Consider the following 21,777-nt stretch of genomic DNA (forward strand, 5'->3'; position numbering starts at 1 on the left):
CTAGTAAATGTGGATTATTACTTTTTGTTATATACTTTTGAATATAAAATAATTTCAATAGCCGTTTTAAAATAATGAATATCAATCGAAAGTTTGTGGCGGGAGGGCAATCATAGATTGTTTCGATAACAGTAGTCGGTAGTATCGCTCGATTATTAAATGGCTCATTATATTTATGTATAAGCAACAAGTGCCACAAGAAGTACAATATTTAAGCAAAACCATCAACGAAATAGTACAGAAGTGTAATTAGGACCAGCTCGGTGTCAAGGAAAAATAAAATGCTCAGGAAACGGAATCAAAGTAACACGTCATATATATGTTTATTTTTTTCGGAAACAAGCCAAAAAAGGGCACAAAAGTAAAAAAAAAAACAACAAAATTTAATCTGGCTTTATTTCAACATAAAAAATTACACAAACTGAGAATTTTCAATTTTCTCTCGACAGCATCCCGCGAGCCTCAAGCAGCAGTCATAGTTACTTGGCGAAATGTTGAAGATTCATGATTTGTACGGTCAGTCCTACGCGCACGAGTTCCAGGTGAGTCCAAGACACACATATGTATGTACATACATATAGTTGATATAGTGCTTGTGCTTGTAGTTTACCAATCCGGACTCTATTAAGAATGCCGTGAGGCGTTACAACGATGCTCGCGCCGCAGAGCGTAATGAAGGCAAAAAAGATCGTGAGCCGGCCAAGTCCTTAAAGCCCAGATTTTGTAAAATACGTAACACCGGCAACGATGTAATGGGAATGGTTACTTCACGGGATCGCGATGTGGAGACTCAAGTGTCGCTGGAGGCCACACCGTTGGATGCCAATCAATTGGGCAGTCCTAGCGTCAGCGGCCACAGCACAGAGCGTCTGTGCGGTGGTGCGGACCTCGATAGAACGGTTACAGAGGGTGGAGCAGTAGGTGGCAAAAGGAAGCGCAAGCAGCGGCGTGGCTTGACGAAACGCGAGCAAAAGCAGCAGCAACATGTCCTGCAGCAACAGCTGCTGGTGCAACAGCAGCAGCTGCAACAGCTCCAGCAACAGCAGCAATATCAAACCGAATACAATCAGCTTATGTATCCAGATGGCTATGCCTCGCACATTGAGGGACTGCATCGTGAGGTATGCAATGAGCTGCGCCTAATGGGCGCACCCCTGTCCGATTTGAAAATGCCGCAGGAACTCACCCGCAAGCCAGAGCCCAAGCCCAAACCCAAGCCGAGCCAGCAGTCTAAGCAGCCCAAGCAGCCAGTGCAGCCGCCAAAGCAGTTAGTACAGCCGCCGCCAAAGCAAGCCAAAGCTAAGAGCAAGCCCGAAACAGCGCGCAAAGCAATACGTGCTAAGCATGTATCCTATGAGGATTGTCCACAGCCGCTGGCTCAGTGGGCTGACATTATACCATCGCCCATGACGCCACAGCTGATACACGTTAATCTGTGTGAAGCGCTCAATCCCACGCCCTCAGCGGCATGTTTGTTTATGCGCCAGCATGGCAGCCAGGAGCCCGAGCCCATTGATCCTTTTTTTGTGGAGGACAGCGATCTGGAGCATGAGTATGCGCAGCGTCCCACTTACCTGCGTTACATTGAGCCGCGTCGTCCGTATTGCCACAACAACAGTGGCGCCGATGGCGATAACGATGTGGACGTCGTGGAGCGACAGCCGCTCCGCAAACCTCCGCCGCAATTTATGGGCGCAGATTCACCGCCCTATTGGATTAGTATGCAGCCCATGCAATACACATCGCAGGTGTCCGAGCCAGAAGCCAATACGATCGCAGCGATTCCCTCGCCGCCTAGAGCAGCAACACCACATACCGAGCAGCAAATCAAGCGACGCAAGCCAATTCCGGCGCCGAAGCCTAAGCCTAAGGCAAAGCCACAGCCACAGCAACAGCAACAGCAACAAGCGCGTGAGCCCGCGGGCGTAGAAAGAGATCAATTGACGCGAACACCATCGCCACCACCAACGGCAGTGGCGTCGCAGTCCAACCGTCGACGTCGTCCTCGCACGCTCATCTGCACCAAATCGCTGGAGAACTTGAAGTACGAGAAGCTAACCATTTATAACAAAATCTCGTGCACGCAGGAGCGGATCATAAGCGCGCTGGATCGACTGCAGGCTAGTCTCTTGCAGCTGCAGGTGCCCGCGTGCAGCGGCCAGGAGCAGCAGCGACGTGAGCGCAACGCCTTTGAGTTCTGTGTGCGCTTCTCGCGCAATTTTCTGTACCCGCTGCGGGGCATGATTGAGGACATACGCAACACGCCAATGGACACCTTCAATAGCGCCAACTCCAATGAGGCCTGCCAGCGTGTGGTCTGCGTCTACATGCTCATCCGCCACTCCATTGGCCGCTATCAGCGGCAGCTGCGTTACTTCCTGCTGGACAAGGTGCCGCAGAAGCTGAGCGCGTTGATTGAAATGATGTATGCGCTGACGAATGTGTGCCTGGAGAAGGGTGTGCTGGATCGGCAGGACCCGGTGGTGGAGTGCCTGCAGCAGCGCTGCACCAGCTTTCTTACCTTTATCGAGGACATGCAGCAGGAGCGCTTTCAGCTGGCGCAGCAAAACTATCGCCGCTTGCAGAAGCGCACCCACGGAACTGTGCCTGGGCCGAGCAAGCATGAGCGCTATGATCTCAAGATGTGTCTCAATGATTTAAAGATCTATGAGCCGCGTTTGGTGCCCAAGGAGCGCGTTGATAAGCGTCGTCAGCGTACGGGCTGGGTGCGCAAGCACAAGTGCCCAATACCGGCTAATGCGGCACAGACTTTGCCTAGCTTAGTGCTGGATCAGGCGTCGGAGCTACAGATGGAAACGCCCGTGGAGGTGCCCACGCATATTGAGTGCATCAAGTGTCCCGAGTATCGTGGCGAGCCGAGCAGCGAGCCCGAGCCCGCCGCCGAGGAGAGCGAGGAGCAGCGTGAACAGTTGACCACCATATTGGCGCTGTTGCGTCAGCCAGGACGTAAGAGCCGACAGTTGCATCAGAATCTGTTAGAGGCAATGCAGCATGTGACCAAATCGCAGATGCGCGAGGTGCTGGACCCGCTGCTGCGCTCATTGGGCAATATGCTCGACAAAAAGGTGTGTACCTTAAGTCAGTTACTAAATATTAGTTCCTAATCAGAAAAACTCAACTCTTGTCTTTCGCAGTCTAAGCTCAACGAGGAGTAGACTAGCTCTCGCAGTCAGACACAACTCGAGCATGGAAGGAATAAAGCAAGGAATGAATGAAAGTTCAGACAATCAGACAAAACGCCCTGAACGCCATATACATATACATATACACATACATATACATATATATCCTGACCAGTTTCGGCATGCCAAATTAATGAGTTCCTTATTATGCTGCAGCATATGCATGTGTGTCCGTATACGTACGCACATAATAAGATGATTGTTTCAGTGTTCATTGGGGCATCCACAAACAAATACAAATAAATATACATACAATATATAATAATATTTGTATGCAGATGATAGACGAAAAGTACGAAGTACGAAAGTAGAAACAGCGAGTCCCATGATGCCTGAATAAATCCATTAATTGCTAATAAAAAAATAACTGCATGCGCCTATCACTTAACACTATCTTCACTTCATAGATCGGTTTACACTGAAATGAGCGAGACAGCGCGCCTCGTCCACCAATTGAGAGAGATTCTATATTTCTCGTGTCATCGACCCCAACCGGAGAGTGTGCAATAGAAACATTTCGGAGGCTCACTTCACACTTCAATGGAGCAGCAGCTCAAATTGGTGCAGCTTGAATTAAAGACTAAATTTAAGATTAATGTTCTATACAGTATTGTTATTATTATGCTTTGGATATTATTCAACAGATTATTCATAATCAAAAATTGTAAAGAGAGGGGAGTTCTCTGATTGGTCTTTCACCCATGTAACGATATCGTAGGCGCTTCTAAAGTCCAAGCTTCGCCTTTAAGAGGTCGAATTTAGGACATTATTTTTTCCCATCCACGTGCTGCTGATTTATGTATTTTCTCAGTAGATCTGATTTTACAACTTCAATTTGCCATGACAGCAATATTCTGCCAGAAATACACTTCGTGAGCAAGAAAATAAGAATTACTTCAATTCAATTTCAGTTGTATCTTGTCTTGTGTTTATGCTGCACTCGGAGTAAATCAAGTGAAATAAAATTGCACCGGCAAAATACTGAGTGAACATAAATAAAATTAATGTCCGAAACTCGATTTGAGCAAGACCTAAAGTGAGCGAAAACCCAACGTGATAAGAGAGTGGATGAAGCCCATGTTGCTTCTTCACTTAATTCCGAGTGGAGGTTGCTAGTATGCTTCAATTTAGAAATCATTTACATATCTTACCTACCTGCCGCATATGAGCCCCGATTCAAATAACTTTTTCATTAAAATTAATTTCGTTCTTATTTGCATTCAATGTTTGCTAATGGTGGCTAATTAGTTTCACAGATTTTTAATAAATGGATATAATGCTATTAATTCATATTATATATGTTATATATACTAATGTTATAAAATGCTCAACAGAGCTTAAGATAATGTTCTGCGTCTCGTCCAGAATAGTTTTGAGCATGGCGAAGATTTGTGAACAGATCAAGTAGCGGCTAACGCTGCTTCCTTCTCAACTTTCGGGAAGGCATTTAGGTGTTGAGTTTTCGGGGGCTGGCCTATGGCAAAACTATTGCTGGCATTTGCATCAATTGCTTTAATGTCGTCAAAAGCAAATTGATCAGACTGGGTGAGATCATGACTTCCAAGCGATTCTTAAAGCCCCCTGCAGTGTTCGGCGCTGTGCAAGTCCATTTAGCTGTTCCTCCGCCTGATTCTAAAGCGATTATTGCTCCAACGCCAACAGCTAGTCGAACAAGCTAGGATAAATTTATTTCAAATCCAACTGTCCACATGTGGACGTATTGGGAGCTTTTCGAACCCAATTTTAAAAAGGGAACTGAACCCGTGCAGAAGGGTGAGGAGGTAATCTGCTAGAAACTGGATAATTATTTTGAACAGAAGCAATTGTTATTATCAATGCAATTGGAACAGCTGTTTTCGCAGCTCATTGAGGATTTCGTTAAAGGAACGAGACTGCAGAACGCGACAAATGAGCAGCCGAATTTCGAATATCGAATTGAGTGCACTTGCTGATAATTTCGATTATCTATGTTAATGTTATGTTATGCTCGTTATGCTACTCTGTTAACTGTCTAAGTCTTTCAATGAGTACATACATGAATATGAATATATGATTATTATTATTTATGTATGTATGATCGATATTTCGAGCCACATTCTATTTCTACGGCAATTTAAATTGAAAATTTGAATTTAAAATTTAAATTTCAATTGCAAAAGCAACAACTGTTGCTAGGCTGCCACTTCTAGCTTTAGCCTTTCTGGCTTTAAAAGATTCAAGTCTGGCAGCCTTGGCTAAGCTAAGCCTGCGATGCTGTCCTCGTTCCCAGTATTTTGACCCATATTTAATTCATCCCCCTCCACGGTGTACACAACATACATATGTAGATGCATACATACATATGTGTATGTATGTAAATAGCTTTTATTTATTACATTTAGAATTTAATGCATTTATTGTGTATTAAAGTCATTAAACAAGCATTGTTTTTAAATAGATCTTTATAATTTCGTGTGTGTGGAGGAGTTAGGCATGACAGCAGGCCGTGTGTGTGTGTGTGTGTGCGAAAGAGAGATAGATAGTTATGCTATTATTAAATTGGTTAGATATTCAACATTTGTTCAACAATATGTATGTATAACATATGTAATTATTTTAAATATATGTATATATATGTATGTTTGTGTGTGTATGTGTGTGTGTGTGTGGAGTAGTTGCCTAACCGGAGCAGGCTGGGCACAGCGGCTGATTATCCTCCACAGCGAATGAACTAGAAGTTATAGCTGCAGTGCACCTCTGTAAACAAATAAAGCAAATGTATTTATATATTTCACATATAATGTATGTATGTATGTACATATACATATGTGTATATATATATATATTTGTATATATTCCAATGGCACTCACCTTGCACTTAAAGCAATCTCGATGCCATTTGGCATTAAGCGCAACAATCGCATTCTCCGTTATCGGCTGAGCGCAGCCTGCGCAGCGCGCCGCAAACAGCTGTTCGTAGTCGATGCGGCAATAGGGCAGTCCGTCCCGCTCATAGAACGAGGTGCCCACCAGCGGCTTCTTGCATGGACCGGCGCACACAAAGCATTCCTCGTGCCATGACTGCTCCATGGCCTTAATAGTGCGCTAAAAAGGGATACGCAAGTAGAATGGAAAGTTGTAGAATGAATTGTTTAATTGATTAGGCAACAACATTATGCTCTTCATATTTTATATTTATTAATATTTATTGAGCAGCTTTACTTTTCTCCAGGGGCCGATCAAATGTTTTATTGTGGACGTAAATTAAAGTTAATATATAACTTAATTAAGTTGTGAGGAAAGAATTAATTGAACACTGACATGACATTGATACTTGACAAACAACAAGTCGACAAATTTAAGTTGGGCGAAACCAACTTGTATATACACTTTGTCTAGAGCATAGCAGCGACGTTTTTATGGCGCGTCAGCAAAATCCCACCCCGCTGTCTATATTGAAAATTAGAACGTGAATAATTTCTAAGTTATTTATCCGATTGTTCTGAAATTTCGGAAAATATGACAAAGCGTATTTGTGATTTATTTCAGATTATTAAATATATTTTAACTGCTTAATATTGTGGAAATAAACACAAATAAAAGGAAATAAAAAAAATAAAATAAAAGCGATATGTCCCGGGTATAGAAGCACCTACATAGCAAGTCTAGTTGCTCTAGCTCTTAAAGTTGCTGAGAAACACGCATTCATGCAGACGGACGGACGGACGGAGAGACGGACATGTCTTGCTGATCAAGAATATATATACTTTGTGGGGTCTGTCTTCCTGTTACATTGCATTTGCACAGCTTCATAATACCCTCTTCCATTTTTTATAATGAATATGCCAAAGTGTATAAAAATCTAGAGAGCAGCGCTTAGGCTAAACATATTTTCATCAAGTATCCGTACGTAGTTGAATCACAATGTAAATATGAATATTAATGGCAACAGTAAATGCTGATAAATAATGCATATAGATATATATATACTTGTAGTACTACCAGTATGTGCATATGCAGTTGTCTATATGCATTCAGTATTCTATGCATTACACACTTTATACAGCAGATAAAATAAAATGTTGACAATATTAATTACATGGCCCGGCCGACAATAATCGTAAAGCGTCAATGTTTATGACAAACAGACGACTGGGACTTGACTTGGATGAGCATGGGGCATGCTCGTTTTGGACTTGAACTTAGGCAATATGCAATGGAGCGTGACCAAAGCGAAATCTAACGGAAATGGTAAAGATACGCGCTAGGCTGGGACTCAGTCACATATATGTATAGGTACATAGACATAGGTAAACATATACAGATACATACATATATAGATATTTTGGGGACCTACCTCTATTATGGGTTGCTTGCAGCCAAAGCAGGTGCCCGAGTAGTTCCTCACAAAGCAATCGGAGCAGACGGGCTCGCCGTTTTGTATGTTGAAGGTGGACTCGGCAATGGGGCGGAGGCAGTCCTTGCAGGCAAAGTGCTCCGGGTGCCAGGTCTTGCCCAAGGCCGTGATGATGCGTTGCTTGATGACCTCATTGCACTTGTAGCAGACCGCTGCTGGTTCCGACTGCGGGAGAGAGAGAGAGAGGGAGGTAGGGAGAGATAATAACAAAAGGGTTCACACAATTTCTATGACAATCACGTCCAGGCGGAGGCGTTGAATCAATTCATTGAAGTGATTAATCAAGTGAATGAGCAACTGCGTTGCCATGACAAAATGCTAGTTTATAAATGTTTATAACGCTCATAAAATAATTATTAAAGCAAATTATGGCATAAAAAATAAGTTTAAAAAACAACATTCGCTGAGTTCTGCTTAGAAATCTAACAATAAGCAAATGCCAAAATAAATAATATTTTTATTTTTATATACTCGTATACATATGTAGATGTTTTATTTGCGTTTATTATTGTCCATGTGTACATATTAAATCATGAAAAATTATGAACATTAAATCGCTTAAATTGCAGATTATATATATGTTAGTAATGCGCGAGTGCGAGGGCAGCTCGATAGCTTCCAATCAAAAAATATAGTAGGGCAGACAAATTTTAGGAGACAATATTAGAGAGATAATATTGGTGGGAATATTAAGCACAAGAAATATCGGAAAATATACATCGCTCTAAGCTGATTAGTGGTTAATTCTGTGGCAGCCCACAAAAAACTGGTAGATATTTTAAATCTAAAAAACAATTTTTTACTACAATATAGTAATTTATATTATATATTTGTATTATATTCATATTATATTTTAAGAAGTGCAGCTGAATATTTCAAAAGCTTAAGATGTTTGAATATTCGTCTAAACTTCAATTTAAATTTTGTATTACATTGTTAATTGTAATTCTGAACTCGCAGCTTCGACACTATAAATAACTCAGAAATCATTAAGATAATTTAGATTACAAGGTTGTTGTTATTGATGTTGCACTTGAAGCGAATGTGGCATGTTGCATCCAAACTGTCGGCAATAAATAACTGGCAAATCGTTCGATTGGCAGACGATAAGCTACAGTTGTTAACACGTATAGAACATTAGATTGTTGAGCCAAAACTATGATCGATTGACCTTGCCAACTTTGCGTGCCATCCACAGCAGTTGGGTGGGTGGGTGGTTGGTTGTCCGAGTGGGCAACAATAGCCAAAGGAGTTGGCCGCAGGTGTGAATTGCATTGATAATGACATTAGGCAATGAATTTTGCGAGCCGAGCCAAATTCGAATGGAAAACGCTGCTCATAAAAAAGTAATATTGCTGCAGATCGTAAACTTTTGCCAATTTGCACGCTTACTGCTGCTGCCTGCTCTATTTACATAGAAATACACATACATACATATGCATATATATATATATTTATATGTATGTGTGTGTGTATTTTGTGTGAGGTCGTTCTCAAATTTAATTTGCTCAAATTAAACGCACATTAATTTTTCGGCAAGCAATTGCTGCGGCTACTTTTGTTGTTGTTGTTGTTGCTACATCTGGCGCACACTTTAAATAAGCAACGAATACGACAACAACACCAATAATAACAACAACATGCGATTGCATAAAACGAAGACGTTCGCTCTCACTTAGATCATCGCTAGAGTTAGAATTAAATTAAGCAACGCGCGTTAATCAACAGCTACCGGGAATAGAAGCGAGCACGGAATTGGGAGCGTGCAACCAACGGGGGAGCAACGGGGGAGTGAGCGAGAGCACACTGAAGTGCAAAAGTGTGCCCTAGGCCGAGCAAACATTTCAATAAACTAAACAGATTGCAGCTTCGAAGAGACAATAAGTACTAGTGCTCCCCCTCTCTCTCTCTCTCTCTCTCTCTCTCTCTCTCTGGCTCTATGAAACATAATATTTTGGCAAATGCAGCGATTTATATGTAATTACTATTACTTGATACAGTAAGCAATCTATTTATGTGGGCAACTAATTTGAAGAAGACGAATAATTTCAATAAAGTTTTCTATAAAGTAGAAAAAGTTGCTTATGTCTAAATTGAAAAATAAATAAGTTTTATGATTTAAATTCAAATAAAAATTTATACATTATTTAAATTTCAAAAATAACCAGTAATCTATTAATCTTTTCAAAATCTCTTTTCCTCTGATTGCTCGCATTATTTTTGTTTATAATGCCAATTTCCATTTTAGTTTTTAATGAAATTGATACTCTGGCTTTGAATGAAAATTGAAGGGTAAAATAATTAAGTTAGTTTTGCAATCAAAAATGTTTCCAGTACACAGATTTCTTGTATAGAATTCCTATTAGCCTAATTCGCATTCATCTAAACAATATAATTATTAATTCTATTGTAAGTAAGAAGTAATTCGTTATTAATTTATTGAGTTGAATGCCGAACAAGTGAGTTCTTAAATGTTTTTTATAAAAAAGCAGTCATAGAATAAATATATCGCGCCATTATTAGAAGAGTATCAAAAGTCGAAAAACACGATTTTTGAGTTAATGAGACACTTGAGAGCTTAAAATGCTTTTATCGCGAAATAAAATTCTTGGAGACATGTCAATCTGCTAGTAAATGAGCAACATTTAGATTTATTCCCATCGTTAAACGAATATAGAATGTAATTCTTAACATATTATGTCTGTGTACTAAATGCAATTTGAACTTTGGGGGATTTGCCAAGTGGCTCTGCGTCAGCGGCTCTGCTGCTGCGCTGCCAGCATTATTCAACGCAAATGCATGCAAATATTTGTCATTTAACTGTTGTTAACAATTCATTTGTGCATTACAATTTGCTTATCAGTTAATTGCAATAATCAAAGTGCCGCCAGAGTTGCAATAAAAAAAAAGTACAACAAGCTCATAAAACTGAAACTGAAAAACAGTTGCGAGCACAAATATTCTTTTGAAAAGTTGAGACATCAATGCAAAACAAAACATTAATTGTAAAAATAATTAAAATGTTGCAGGCATGAATCAGCGAGTGCGAGTGCGAGTGTGTGTGTGTGGGTGGAAATTAAGAGAATCTGTTGTTGTTATTGCTTAGTGGCCATCAATCAGAGCTGTCAATCAACAGATAGCGCGCGTATGTTTGGCCGATGCTGCGTATACGCAATTTGCACTTTGCCACAGAGAAAAAGAAAAGTGTTGAGCCGGTTACACACTATGGGAAAATAGCAATTGTTGAGGCATAAATTCCTCATAAATTAAATGAATTACTTAAGAATCCAACATTTGAAGCTCTTGAGCTGAATCATGTTCGAATCGCTGCTTTGGTGGCTACAAATGATGTCAGAGCAGAGACAAGAAATCGATTGAGTGTGATCATCAATCGATCTGGATAAGCCGCTGGCTGGGTAGATACATGTCTTTATATAAGCACAAGTTGTTAGACAGCCTGGCAGCCAGACACTTTTGCTTTCGCCAGTGGGAAAACGTGGGCAATCCGACTCCAGCTCAAGTGTCAACACTTGCGCTACAGTTGCAGTTGTTGTCGCTGCTGCTGCTGCTGATATTTTGGAAAGTTTCATAGACGCCCACTCTTAAATAGAGAGAGAGAGCGAGAGAGAGAGAGGGAGAGGGGCAGAGACTGGAGGTGTCTTTTTGGTTACTTTAGAAATACTTTTAGCAGTGGCTGGCTTTTTAAACTATTTGCTTGACTTTTGTCTTGTTTGCTCGTGTGTGTGTGTGTGTGTGTGTGTTTTTAGTATGGTAATTAACATAAATACTAATAAGGCAAGCTAGGCCATAAGCAGTGTGGCTTTTGTATGAGTTTGCTTTTTGTTTTTTGGGTAGGCAGCAGTAGTAGAAATAAAAAATAATGACACTTGGTGTTGGTGCTGGGGCTGTTTGTTTTTTAGCAGTAGTTATCACTCGAAAATTCCACGCACACACTTGAGCTATGAATCTTGCACACATGACGCGACGCTTTGGCCTGGACAATGCGGCGTATACGCAATTTGTGCGCAGCAACCTGTTTTTGGCAGCATCCTCCTACGTACGCGCACACTAGTGACGACTAGACGGCTCGTAGCGATTCAACTAGTGCCATTTATGAAATGAATGAACAGCTTACCATTTTGTTTATGCTGCGGCAATTTGTTTATGCTGCTGCTGTTGTTGTTGTTGTTCTTGATGGTTGTTGTTGGAGAACTTTTGTGTTAGCACATCAAAAAAAAAAATGAAAGAATACAATAAAAAAAATTGACAAAATTTAGACAGGTTATTGACTGTAAACACTGAGAACTGAGAACTGAGCTGAGCCATTCAGATGATAATTGGATCAAGCCAAAGCCAACACATTTAGGCCAAGCTATGATGAATTTGTTAACAAACTGAAAGCAAGTGCAGCAAGTCTTGACATGTTCGGCTGCACTGTGCCTTGGCGAATTTGTGGAAAAAGTTCAAGCCTTGTCAGCAGTTTGTAACGAGCGAGGCGGCGGCAACTCAAAAGTCAATGTCAAACTAGCAGACAAAACTGTTGACAGCCAAGTATACAAATATATACATATACATATATAAAATATATGTGCATATATATTTACGAAAGAAACAGAGGCTCAGCAAACAGCAAAAGCGGCAACAATTTTAAGCATTGAATATCAAATAAATTGTTACAATTCTTTTAGCTTCGTTTGCTCCTACAAATTTCAGTTGTGAACTAAACTAACAAGACTAGTGAGGCGCGCGCCAAAGAAAGAAAGCAGCAGCGAATAAGCCAATAAGCTAACTGTAAACGAACCGAGCCGGCGAGCGTCCAACAAGAAACTGAATAACAAAGCGCCAGCAAACGCAGCAAACGCCGCCGCCGTCGCCGCTAGTTTGAAAGTAAGCGCGTCAAAGCAGCGACGCCGACGTCACAGTCAACGCTGTCATAGCAACATGAACGCCAAGCCGCTGGCAGAGGCGCGTAGGCGTCGCAGTCATGCAACAAACGCCACAACACAGCAGCAGCAGCAGCAGCAGCAACAACAACAACGGCAGTCTGGGCGCAGTAATTTGGGAAGCAGACAACAGAAGACTCCGGCTAAGCCACTCGTAGCTGTTGCCGTGCTGCCGGCAAACAAGCGCTGCGTCTCCGCCAGAGAGTCGCAGCAGCAGCCACGCCAGCAGCTGCGTGCGCCAACTGCGCTGACGTCACGCGTGGCCTTCGGACGCAGCTGTCCCATGTCAGCCCCAGCGCCACTAGCTCCTCCCACTGGCCCAGTCGCTACCCATGCCAGTGCAGTTTCCACTGTCAGTCGCAGTGTGCGTCGCAAGCAGGAGACCGCCATGGCAGCGGCGCATGAGCAGCTGGAGCTGCTGCTGACGCGCATAGAGCGCGGCAGCGATGTATCTGCCAGGTCAGCGCCAGGCACAGCGGCACTGCGACGACGTAAGCCAGCGCCAGCCAATCTGGTGCGACGTCAAATGGAGCATCCGCCACCAGTGCCCAAGGGCACGCCGCAGGGTAGCGCACGTCGCTGGACAAGTCAGGTGGCAGCTACTGCCGCTGGCACCGACGCCGGCTCAGGCGACTTTGAACATTTGCAAGTGCTGGACGTGCGCACGGGTGAGCTGATTAGCTATGCAGAGTCGCAGCGACGCAGCAAAGCGCTGCATGCAGAGCCGGCAGCGACAGCAGTAGCAAAGACGACGACGACGACGACGACGACGACTATAGCAACAGCTGATGTATTAGAGCAGGCCTGGGTGCCGTTAACACAGAATCCACAGTTGCTGGCTCCGGAGCAGCGCGACGCGCTGCTGCAGCTGATGTCACGTGCTGAGCAGCAGCAGGACAAGGAAATCGTGAAGATATTGCGTGAGAGCGATGGCGATGATGACGGCGATCGATCGAGGAGTACCATGCGCCTCACTCTCCAGATGCTGTAAGTACCAAACGCACGCACGCACGCTCTCTTCTCTTCTCTCCGCTTTGTTATTGTTTTGCTTGCTGCCGCTGCCGCCGCTTGCGTTGGCAGCGAAGTCAGTTTGAATTCAAATGATGTCATCGTCGACGCTCTCACCATCACACACACACACACACACACACAACTCTCTTCCAGTTAACGCTAGCGTGCACTCTCACTCTCTCGCCCTCGCTCTCATATTCATATGCGGCCAACGCTGACGCCATTCGTCGCTACTGCTGCTGCCTTGGGAGTTACTCACCCAAAAAAGTTCGCTCGCATTTTGCAAATGAATATAAACAACAACAATAAGAAAAAATAATATGCATATGGTTATTGTTGTTGTTGCTTCTGCTGCCGTGTTAGTTTTATTTTTTTTTTGTTTGCTGCCCGTTTGGTTACGATTAGAAGTATTTACTACCAAATGTTGGCATATGCAAACACACACACACACACATACAGTCACGTATGCATGTATGTGTGTGGGCAGGGCTGGGCGAGCGCAATCGTTTAATTTGGTCACCTGTTTATCAAAGGCAAGCGTTAAAAGTGACACATCTTCTTGTAATTTGCTCTACAACAACTAGTTCAATGCTGGTTGCTATATTTATAAGCTTTGCTCTCAACAATTATTAGACCCGGTACACAAAAATGTACAGACAGTTTTATAAGTCAGTCAAATGAGATTTGTAGCATCCAGAAGGAGGCGCGACAGACCCCATATCATCAGTGGTGACGTGTTGAGTCGATATAGCCAAGCTTGTCTGTCTGTATGAATGCCTAGATTTCAGCAACTATAAAAGCTAGAGGCACCAAACTTGGTACGTTGGGGCGTACGAACTTATTTTATAATTTTGATATCTGCCCCAAAATCATGAAGAGTCGTACTTATATATGTCGCTTATATATGATCGGATAATAAACACAGGATTTAATATTAATATTTTAATATTTCCTCTCTCATTCAACATTTGGTTCGATTTGGATCGCGGGTTAGATTTTGTACTGGGTCTTTCAATGTCGACTGGGTCTGACTTTCCACACTATTATTTTATATGCACCAATCAAAACTATTTATATGCCATAATAGTTTTTATACTCAGCGTGGTTAACTTCTGTCTGCGTTATCTGTGTCTTGCAAACTTTTTGTATGTTTCTAATTTTCAGCGATAAGTACAAAGATAACTCTTCAGGTACCTTGTCGGACAAGGCTAGGGACAGTTCGATTTATCTACAACTTCATTCATATTTCAATTAAAAGATAACAAAATAAAAATATATATTAGTAACAATAATAACAAGTAATAAAGTAAATAGAATTTGGACGAAAGCTTTTAGATATTTTGCAAACTCTTGTCTCCAACGTAATCGCGCGACTGTAATGCACCCCTGGGATCTATGCCCACTCCCTAGCTACGCTATGCAGTTTAACGTTTTATTAGTACTGAGATAAAAAACTTTGCAAATTGAAAAAGCTCTCTCGCCTTGCACATTCGTACTAAGCATGATCATTTCAATTAGTTGACAACAACACTGCCCACAATCTGCCCTTTGGCTAAACTTAGCGCGAAACTAAAAAAGAGCACGAGCTAGAGATAGAAAGAGAGAGAGAGATAAGTGATTTACCTTTGTAGTTAAGGCTTGTTTGATCAATAAATTTGCACGCTGCCATTTAGTACCTTGCCTCATCGCTCCAAACAGCCGGCGTTATATATACTATACCAATTTTTTTTTATTAATGAACTCCACACACAAGGGGGAAGCAGCTTGCTGTGGCAATTCCTTTATTTTCGGCTTGATTGTGTCATACTAGATAATATAATGGAGCCCAAAGTAGAGACTATAATTTGCCTATAGAGCCATAGCTGTTAAATTTCAATTACCATTCCTAATAAATTAAGTGCTAGAAAAATAATTATGGCGATTATATAATGGCCAGTTAAATGTATTGTCGCATACTAACGATTACGAGTACAGATAATTGAAAAATAGTATCGTATAATCTACAAATTTTGAAATAATTTAAAATGTTCTAAAAATTATTTCGATAAATTATTTTTAATGTTTCAAATTATTTAGAACAACATTTTCTTTAAAAAATTGTTCTTCGAGAAGCGAAGTTTCATAAACTTTATATTATATGTTGTTCGAAAACTTAAGAATGGTATAATGGTAAATTATAAGACATATTTGTTTGATAGAAAAATAATTGAGGTTTCAATTTAATATAACTCAATAAACCAAAAATAATTAATTAAAAATAAAAAAACAATTTTCATTAACTAATAATCATGCTTAATAATCCCATATTATTTTCAAATATTTGTAAACGTAAACATTAAAAAATTCAACAAAATTGAATAGAAAGCCGATTGTAATTTAATAATTAGTTAACCTTTAATTCAAGAATTATCTATTTAATATTGAAAACTAATCATTACTTAACACCTAGAGCATGTAGAGCAATATTTAAGGAAATTTCAAAATTTAACTTTGATTTGCTTAAGTTTCATAAGATTTTCGAACACCTTCAAAAGTATATAATGCTCTCGACTTAAGTTTAGTTTGTAGGGTATGCGTTATTTCTGACATTGACCTTGAGGTTCCGTTCGTCCAATGCGTGCATGGAACGCCCTGGAACAGAGAGAGTGAGAAAGAGAAAGAGAAAGAGAGGGGTAGATATTGCGTGTCCATGGCCCATATAGAAACTTAACCAACACACACTGAGCCGTGACTTTCAGGCTTTGAAAGCTTTTGGCCTTTTGTGCTTTGTATGCTTTGGTTTGGGATTTGGCGTTGGCTTTCGCAGCAGAATGACGTTAGCTGCGTGCCGGGCTGATGCAATTAGCTCCAGCTCCAGCTCCAGTGTTAATCATGCAAATGGCAAAGCATTGACAGGTTTGATTTATTAGCGTCAATACTAATGTTCTCCGCGCTTTCTCTTTCCTTCTTTCTCTCTCTTACAGCCCGTTGGCATTGACGCCAGGCGACTCACCATACAGCGAACAGTTCTGGGCAGGTCATCGCTATTTGAAGGAGCGCCAACAGCTGCACTCCAAGCTGCGCCCCGATGATCTGCGCTACAAGGAGGTCAAGATCTTGCGCGGCGCTGGCGGCAAGTATATGTTGTCCAAGACCCTCGAGCAACAGCTGCAGGATGAGAAGCATGTGCTGGACTTTATAGACTCGGAGCTGCAGCGCTACCAGACACCAGAGCAGCAGGCGCGTCACCAGCAGGCCATGGCTGAGCGGCAGGAGCTGGATCGTCAGAAGCAGCAGGTGGGCGAGTGGCGCGAGCAACATCAGCTGGCCAAGCAGCGGCTGCATTATCGCCGAAAGTCCAAGAAACCCAAATGCGCGCGAATGCAATTGTCGCTACCGCCGCCGCCGCCGCCGCTGCCACCGCCAGTTAAGCTGGAGCTAGATCTGCGACTCGAGGCGGCAGCCGAAGAGACTGACGGTGCTGGTGATGTGGAAGGTGAAGTGGAGCTGGATGATGAGCTAACACCACGTGCGCCTGCCTTTGCGCCAGACAATGAGGCGCATGCGGAGCTGAGCAGCCTGCTGATGCAGCGCCAGCAGTTCCAGCAGCAATGCCAACGCAGCGGTCTCTACAACAACAGCAACTGCCCCATGCCCTGGCAGCTAATAGCCAAGTAAGTATCCTGCCCAATAAGCGTTCTCTACCTCTCTCTCTCTCTCTCTCTCTCTCTTGGCAGCGTTACCAACAATTTGAGCACAGAGCTGAGCAAAAGTGCAGACGCCGAGCTTCATCGCAGTATTGCTAATTATCTCAAGGATTTCGTGGACAACGAGACACGTCAGATCAATCGACTGGCCGACTAACGGAAAATCTATTCAAAACGCACCATCTAGCTCTGGCTATCCCAAATTTAAAGTAACCAATGATTAGTACAATCCCCTCTCCCAGACCCCGACCCCCCCACAAAGCTGTATTCTTTCTTATCTGCCCTAGTCTGGCGTCATCAAATCCATTGTGACATTCTCAACAAATTGTTAGTGCATTAAATGTTTGTGGTAGGAATTAAAAGAAGATCTACGATTTATTATTGCAAGCTTTTATATTATTCATTTCGGTTTTAGCTACATTTAAATGACAAGTAGACTATTCATTTTACAATTTCAAACTACAACTTAAACTATAACTATGTAACTCAAAGTATCAGCGACCCTAAATGTATTATGGTGAATTTCTCGATTGCGATTAAGGAAGACTAAAATTTCAATAGATGTCGCCAATTTGAAAATATCAGCACGAAAGTGCCTCTGAAATTGCAAAATTTTGTGAGCAATTGGAGAGTTAATTAAAATATAAGCGAGATTTTTTCGAAACCCATTGTGAATTTCAAATTTTGAAATTATTCTTTGCTTCTCTCTGCTCTGCTTTTCCCAGGATAATGTGAAATGTGTAGGTTATGCAATTCATTTTACGACTTATCAGCGGCAAACTCCAAGTTCCATAACATTTCATTGGTAAAACTGAACTGCTGCAGCTCATTTTCGGGTATGACATGAGACTGCATGCCATCCTTCGTGATGACACCAATGCGCACTACGCCGCCGGAATGGCAATCATGTTTAATAGCCATGCGCACCGCCTTGAGCACAAAGCGCATGCAATCCTGCTTGCTCATGCCAGTGCGATGCTCCGAGCTAACAAAGCCTTGCAGATAGGTTGACCCAGAGCCGCCCAGAGCACAAGGCTCGCGGCATAAAAAGCCGCTAACGGGTATGCTATACACCTGGCCACCCTGACGCTCATCCCAGCCGGCAACAATAATGCCGGCTACACAGCTCGAGCGATACTTGTAGATGAGCTCGCGAAACTGACAGGCGGCATCATAGACCAGCGGCTGCTTGCCCATGCTAATCTCCTGCACATTAAGCAGATGAGCGACAAAATCCGCCATGGTTTGGGTCTGGTTAGCGGTGCCGCTGCGACAGCAATAAATGTAATCGCTCAGACGCGTCAGCTTGTCCGCCAGACGATTGCACACATAGGAGCGGCAGCTGGTGCGCGAGTCGGCAGCAATAACAACGCCTCCATCGAATTCTACAGCTATGATGGTGGTCTAGTTTAAAAGCAGTTTAGTTTAGTATAAGCCTTAAATGCGACTTAAGCGACACACTTACGCCATCATTTACGACACCAAGATTGTGTTTGGGTGGCATTTGAAATCAAATTTAAGCTTAAAAAGACACACACTATACACTGTAAAATATACTTGAATTATAAAAGCTTGTGCACTTTGCTTATTCATTTTTTTGTTATTTACTTGCAGCTCAAATTGAAATAATTCCATGCAAACTCTGCGGCGATAAATTATCGGGCGTGCATTACGGCGCGGCGTCATCACCTGCGAGGGCTGCAAACGCTTCTTTCGCCGCTCGCAGAGCTCCGTGGTTAACCATCAATGTAGACTGCAAAAGTGCATTATGTCTCATTATGTCTCACTTTTAAATAGAAACTCAAAATGAGTCCAGAGCAGTCCATCAATGAAATACATTCTGTTTTGTAGAGTATTTAATACTCTCTTAAACGGATATAGTTAGAAAAGCCTCCACTTAGCGAGATATTTAAGGTTTTAGGTCATAACCTCAAATGTGAAAATGAAGATTTGTGTTGCAGAATTAGATATTCAAGGAAAGGCTTTAAATGAAAAAACTTTGTGAAAGCATTGTAAATCCAATTTTAAGTAATCTAAAGGCGTTCCACGCCCACTGTCGTCAAAAAAATATCCTCAGAAATTAAAAAAATATAAAATAAAAATATAGTGGTCATATTTCCAATAGTGCATTGGTGGACTTCTGAGGAGAACTCGACCGTTAAACGATGTAATATTAAGCTAGGAATGCCACTTCGAAAATGAAATAGAGTCCAAGTCGAATTGTTGCTCTTCCACCAACAGGTGCACTTATCTCTTCTACCCACAAACTGAAGCGAGCAACATTCAAAATGAATTTAGTGTTTCTGGCTTATATTGTTAATTGGGCTATGTTGTAGGAAAGTAAGTAAAACGCCAGTTAAATACTGTATATAGTGTAAATAGCGATTGGATTTCTTATTGTATTCATTGTTACAATCGCTTTTAGTTCCAAATTTCAAGTTCCAGAGTCTACCATGTAGGTAGATTCGTGAAGGGATTAAGAATTTCTTAACACGTTTCCAATTAATTAAATAGACACCGCATTAATAAAATAATTAAAACAGCATGCCCATTTTATGGGCTTTTTTTTACCGTTAAAAAAGATTCTGTTTTATCAGGGAGAATAAGGGAAAATAAATAACGGATGTGAAAGGAAGCTTTCGTGCCTTTTTGAAATAAATCCGTGCCGGGCCCGTGGCCATCTCTAATGATGACGTCATTCGCGTGCTTGCGAATACCAGGCGCAGAGACTTTGTAGCTCAAAACTATTGCATACATTTAGGATGACAGCTTTTGGTGTGTGACTCGACTAAATTGCACTGCTAACGTAAATCTGCTCAAGTCTACTGCAGTTGACGCTTTGGAAACGCAAATGACGTCAGCAGTAAGGGATGCTGCCAGCAATTGGAGATGGAGGAGCCTTCAGTGATTATAAGTTCAGCTGAGATACATTGATACATTGGCCCAAGGGTCCCACCCACGTGACAAATGATTCAAGCGATTCAAGTCAAATGGAACACTTGTTGGTATATATATATATATTATATATTATATATATATATATATAGATTTATTGATATATATACTACATATATATATATTCTTTTATATTTTTGTTACTTCTTTCGTGAATGTAATGCATACAAATGTTGTTGTGTTGCTGTCGTCGAAAATAAATTATTAAACATTTCTTTCATTACATCAATTAAATATAAATAATTTTTGCCTAACACATCGTTAGTATTACTATGTGTGTTCGGGTTGTAAATTTCAAAAAAATTGTGCAATTTCGTTACATTTAATTAATTATTCTTTTATGCACTTTGTTTAGCTTTTTGGTTCGCTCAACTTTTGTGTATAAGGGAACGCAAATGATCTCTAAAGAAATTCATATTTCTGTTTGATTTCTCTTTTTATTCTCATTTTTTCTTTGTATTTGTTTCGTATTTGGAACGGCTTTATTGAACTCTTGTTGTTGTTGTTGTCGTCTTTGTATTTGTATTTGTATTTGGTATTTGTGTTGCATATATGTATAAGTACATTTGTAAGATTTTTTGTTTTTTGTTTTTAAAAACATTTAATTCTTTGGCAGGCATTGCATTTCGTAGTTTTGTAAAAGTTTCGTAAAACGATTGAAACCAAATTCAAACTCAACTGTGAAAACAATAAACAAATCCAAATGTTCATTTCGTTACACATTATTTGCATTTGATTTTTTTTTTTTGCTTTGTTAGTTTCTTTTTTGTTTTCTCATTTATATTAAATACACATCAATAATTTTGGTAGTTTAAAAATTGTATTTGGGTTTTTCCTTTTTGGGGGCCATTTTTTTATTTTGTGCTAAATTACATTTTAAAAATATGCTTAAATTTTTTTTGTTTGTTTTCTTTTTGTTTTTTTTTGTTTTGCTTTTGGTTTTAAGTCAAAGACACGAAAGTGAAAGAGGTTTTTGTTTTTGGTTTACGTCTGGTTTTGCTTAAATTATCATGTTCATTATGTAATTGTTTATGCTTTGTTTTTTTTTTTTTTTAATAGTGTGGTTTTTATTTTTTTTTTCATGCGCCTTATGTTAAAACACCAAGATTTTTGCTTAAAAGATTTTTTTTCGTATTTTAGTTTTGCTTTCTTCCGAATTAAATTTTAAATATCGAAATATATATTTTAATTTTGGTATGTTATGTTTGTTTTTTTTTTCGTTTACTAATTTTCATTTTTTGTTATAGTACTTATGTTGTTTAAAAACACCGAAAGCTTAAAATTTAGAGATTTTCCTAAAGTGTAAAATTTTTACAATATTTTTTTGTTTGTATTTTATGTTAATTAATGTTGTATTTTCTTTTTGGTTTGTTTCGATCTTTAAATCTTTAGCTGGCTGTGCTTTTCTGTGGTTGTTATTGCGGTTGTAGTGCATGTTCCTCATATATATGTATTATATCTTCCGATCATATCATATCGTATCATATATATAAAATATGTTTGTTTAATAATCAATAGGCCAAAGTGTTAAACGAAATAAACTAACAAATTATTCAACACGGTTCTCGACTGTCTCAAAAGGA

General features: G+C 40.7%; 4 protein-coding genes across 5 annotated transcripts; 2 read left to right on the top strand and 2 right to left on the bottom strand.

Moving 5' to 3' along the window:
- The first annotated feature begins 376 nt into the window (after window positions 1-376).
- LOC108607091 lies at window positions 377-3,775 on the top strand. Its single transcript, XM_017997716.1, has 3 exons — window positions 377-542; window positions 606-3,086; window positions 3,156-3,775. The coding sequence occupies exons 1-3, from the start codon at window positions 492-494 to the stop codon at window positions 3,174-3,176; spliced, it is 2,553 nt and encodes an 850-aa protein (XP_017853205.1). The 5' UTR covers window positions 377-491; the 3' UTR covers window positions 3,177-3,775.
- Window positions 3,776-5,582: 1,807 nt separating this feature from the next.
- On the bottom strand, window positions 5,583-12,416 carry LOC108606798 (transforming growth factor beta-1-induced transcript 1 protein). 2 transcript variants are annotated; one of them, XM_017997260.1, is made up of 5 exons: window positions 12,330-12,416; window positions 11,735-11,811; window positions 7,540-7,764; window positions 6,054-6,287; window positions 5,583-5,939 (listed from the first exon to the last, which is right to left on the bottom strand). In XM_017997260.1, the coding sequence occupies exons 2-5, from the start codon at window positions 11,735-11,737 to the stop codon at window positions 5,862-5,864; spliced, it is 540 nt and encodes a 179-aa protein (XP_017852749.1). In that variant the 5' UTR covers window positions 11,738-11,811; window positions 12,330-12,416; the 3' UTR covers window positions 5,583-5,861. The 2 variants fall into 2 exon arrangements, with proteins under 2 accessions (XP_017852749.1, XP_017852748.1); XM_017997259.1 differs by lacking the exon at window positions 12,330-12,416 and having other exon boundaries at window positions 11,735-12,110.
- A 101-nt stretch (window positions 12,417-12,517) lies between these two features.
- On the top strand, window positions 12,518-17,604 carry LOC108606796. Its single transcript, XM_017997256.1, has 3 exons — window positions 12,518-13,529; window positions 16,517-17,206; window positions 17,270-17,604. The coding sequence occupies exons 1-3, from the start codon at window positions 12,541-12,543 to the stop codon at window positions 17,394-17,396; spliced, it is 1,806 nt and encodes a 601-aa protein (XP_017852745.1). The 5' UTR covers window positions 12,518-12,540; the 3' UTR covers window positions 17,397-17,604.
- Window positions 17,605-17,675: 71 nt separating this feature from the next.
- LOC108606797 (proteasome subunit beta type-6) lies at window positions 17,676-18,796 on the bottom strand. Its single transcript, XM_017997257.1, has 2 exons — window positions 18,705-18,796; window positions 17,676-18,643 (listed from the first exon to the last, which is right to left on the bottom strand). Exons 1-2 carry the CDS (start codon window positions 18,741-18,743, stop codon window positions 17,999-18,001), a joined length of 684 nt encoding a protein of 227 aa, XP_017852746.1. The 5' UTR covers window positions 18,744-18,796; the 3' UTR covers window positions 17,676-17,998.
- Window positions 18,797-21,777: the final 2,981 nt, after the last annotated feature.

Source organism: Drosophila busckii, chromosome X, assembly GCF_011750605.1.
Source record: "Drosophila busckii strain San Diego stock center, stock number 13000-0081.31 chromosome X, ASM1175060v1, whole genome shotgun sequence".
Lineage (NCBI taxonomy): Eukaryota > Metazoa > Arthropoda > Insecta > Diptera > Drosophilidae > Drosophila > Drosophila busckii.

What these genes read in the sequence shown, in the direction of transcription:
- LOC108607091 (XM_017997716.1), top strand. Translation starts at nt 492, where the DNA reads ATGTTGAAGATTCATGATTTGTACGGTCAGTCCTACGCGCACGAGTTC. An exon ending in CCTACGCGCACGAGTTCCAG is followed by an intron (nt 543 to 605) that starts GTGAGTCCAAGA and finishes TTGTGCTTGTAG; the next exon opens with TTTACCAATCCGGACTCTAT. An exon ending in GCAATATGCTCGACAAAAAG is followed by an intron (nt 3,087 to 3,155) that starts GTGTGTACCTTA and finishes TGTCTTTCGCAG; the next exon opens with TCTAAGCTCAACGAGGAGTA.
- LOC108606798 (XM_017997260.1), bottom strand. An exon ending in GCAAGCAACCCATAATAGAG is followed by an intron (nt 6,288 to 7,539) that starts GTAGGTCCCCAA and finishes ATCCCTTTTTAG; the next exon opens with CGCACTATTAAGGCCATGGA. An exon ending in GAGATTGCTTTAAGTGCAAG is followed by an intron (nt 5,940 to 6,053) that starts GTGAGTGCCATT and finishes ATTTGTTTACAG; the next exon opens with AGGTGCACTGCAGCTATAAC.
- LOC108606796 (XM_017997256.1), top strand. Translation starts at nt 12,541, where the DNA reads ATGAACGCCAAGCCGCTGGCAGAGGCGCGTAGGCGTCGCAGTCATGCA. An exon ending in CGCCTCACTCTCCAGATGCT is followed by an intron (nt 13,530 to 16,516) that starts GTAAGTACCAAA and finishes TCTCTCTTACAG; the next exon opens with CCCGTTGGCATTGACGCCAG. An exon ending in CCCTGGCAGCTAATAGCCAA is followed by an intron (nt 17,207 to 17,269) that starts GTAAGTATCCTG and finishes CTCTCTTGGCAG; the next exon opens with CGTTACCAACAATTTGAGCA.
- LOC108606797 (XM_017997257.1), bottom strand. Translation starts at nt 18,743, where the DNA reads ATGCCACCCAAACACAATCTTGGTGTCGTAAATGATGGC. An exon ending in TTGGTGTCGTAAATGATGGC is followed by an intron (nt 18,644 to 18,704) that starts GTAAGTGTGTCG and finishes CTTTTAAACTAG; the next exon opens with ACCACCATCATAGCTGTAGA.